The 1,087-nt window shown below is 40.4% G+C and overlaps 1 protein-coding gene across 2 annotated transcripts in view; it reads left to right on the top strand.

The window, feature by feature from the left end:
• Positions 1–1,087, top strand: part of LOC119587708 (RCC1 domain-containing protein 1-like) — a 6,004-nt gene extending 4,917 nt beyond the window's left edge. For both annotated transcript variants that reach the window (XM_037936390.1, XM_037936391.1), the window contains 3 exons: positions 29–409; positions 534–567; positions 933–1,087. In XM_037936390.1, coding sequence (XP_037792318.1) covers positions 29–409; positions 534–567; positions 933–1,065 — 548 coding nt within the window. In that variant the 3' untranslated portion in view covers positions 1,066–1,087. The remainder of the gene's footprint in view (positions 1–28; positions 410–533; positions 568–932) is intronic.

The raw sequence follows: 1,087 nt of genomic DNA on the forward strand, positions 1-1,087 counted from the left end.
CTCTCTCATCTTCCCCTCTCTTCAACAGCATTGAGCACAAGTGGTGACGCATACACCTGGGGCTGGAATGAAAGTGGCCAGTTGGGCTTCCCAGCCAAAGCAGATCAGGAGGCCTCAGTTTTGGGAACATTTAGCCACAGCTGCCAGTGTCCCAAGCCAGTCCATAAGACAGACACAGTACAAGACGACACCAATGTGAGAGAGATTAGAGCCAAGGAACCGAGTAATGATGACCAGCTAGCATCTCCCGAAGGAACAGGAGGTTGCAGAACGGATCCAAGAATCAACGGGGCCAGGACTAAGGATGTTGTGAACGTGCAGACCTCACCCAGGCTGTTGGACTTCTGGAATGAAGATATGGCTATCATAGATGTAAAATGTGGAGATAGGCACACATTATATCAGCTTGGTAAGATTATATTAATACCATAAACTTGGGTTTCATATGAAAATTAGTCATATTTTCTGAAACTAAAGGATGGAGCCTTGAGCAATGTGGGATTACGTATTATTTATATTTTTACATTTTACAGAGGATGGGAGTGTATGGTCCACTGGCATGAACAAGTTAGTATGCTTTGCCAATTTAAGGTTTTAGCAAAGTTATATCCTTTGTCTTCCTGGGTAAAGACATTCTAGTACTTTAGTTTGTAGCTGGCAGTTTGGAACTAAATTTCTAATAAATGTTTTTCATATCATTAATATGAATATATAGATCTTTACTTTTTGCCCATGTCGATCAGGAAATATTATTTGTTGTCATTTATGTATCCATTTTGGTTTTTTAATTTTTGGAGTTAAGGATCTTCATTTATATCATAATCCTTTTTGTTTCATTTACATTTTGTGCGTGTAGGGGGGGGAGGGGGATTGAGAATTCTTTAAATATGAAATGCTATACAAATGTCATGATTATTCATCTGATTTTTTAGGTACGGCCAGCTTGGTTTGGGGGACACAGCTGAGAGGAATGAACCCTGCCTGGTGCCAGTCAAAGGTGTCAGAACAATGTTTGCCGGGGGATGGATTTCTGTCTTTGTTACAACAGATGCTAGTGGGAGATAACATGTGGTTAATAATCGCTGTA

This window comes from Penaeus monodon, chromosome 23, assembly GCF_015228065.2.
Source record: "Penaeus monodon isolate SGIC_2016 chromosome 23, NSTDA_Pmon_1, whole genome shotgun sequence".
Lineage (NCBI taxonomy): Eukaryota > Metazoa > Arthropoda > Malacostraca > Decapoda > Penaeidae > Penaeus > Penaeus monodon.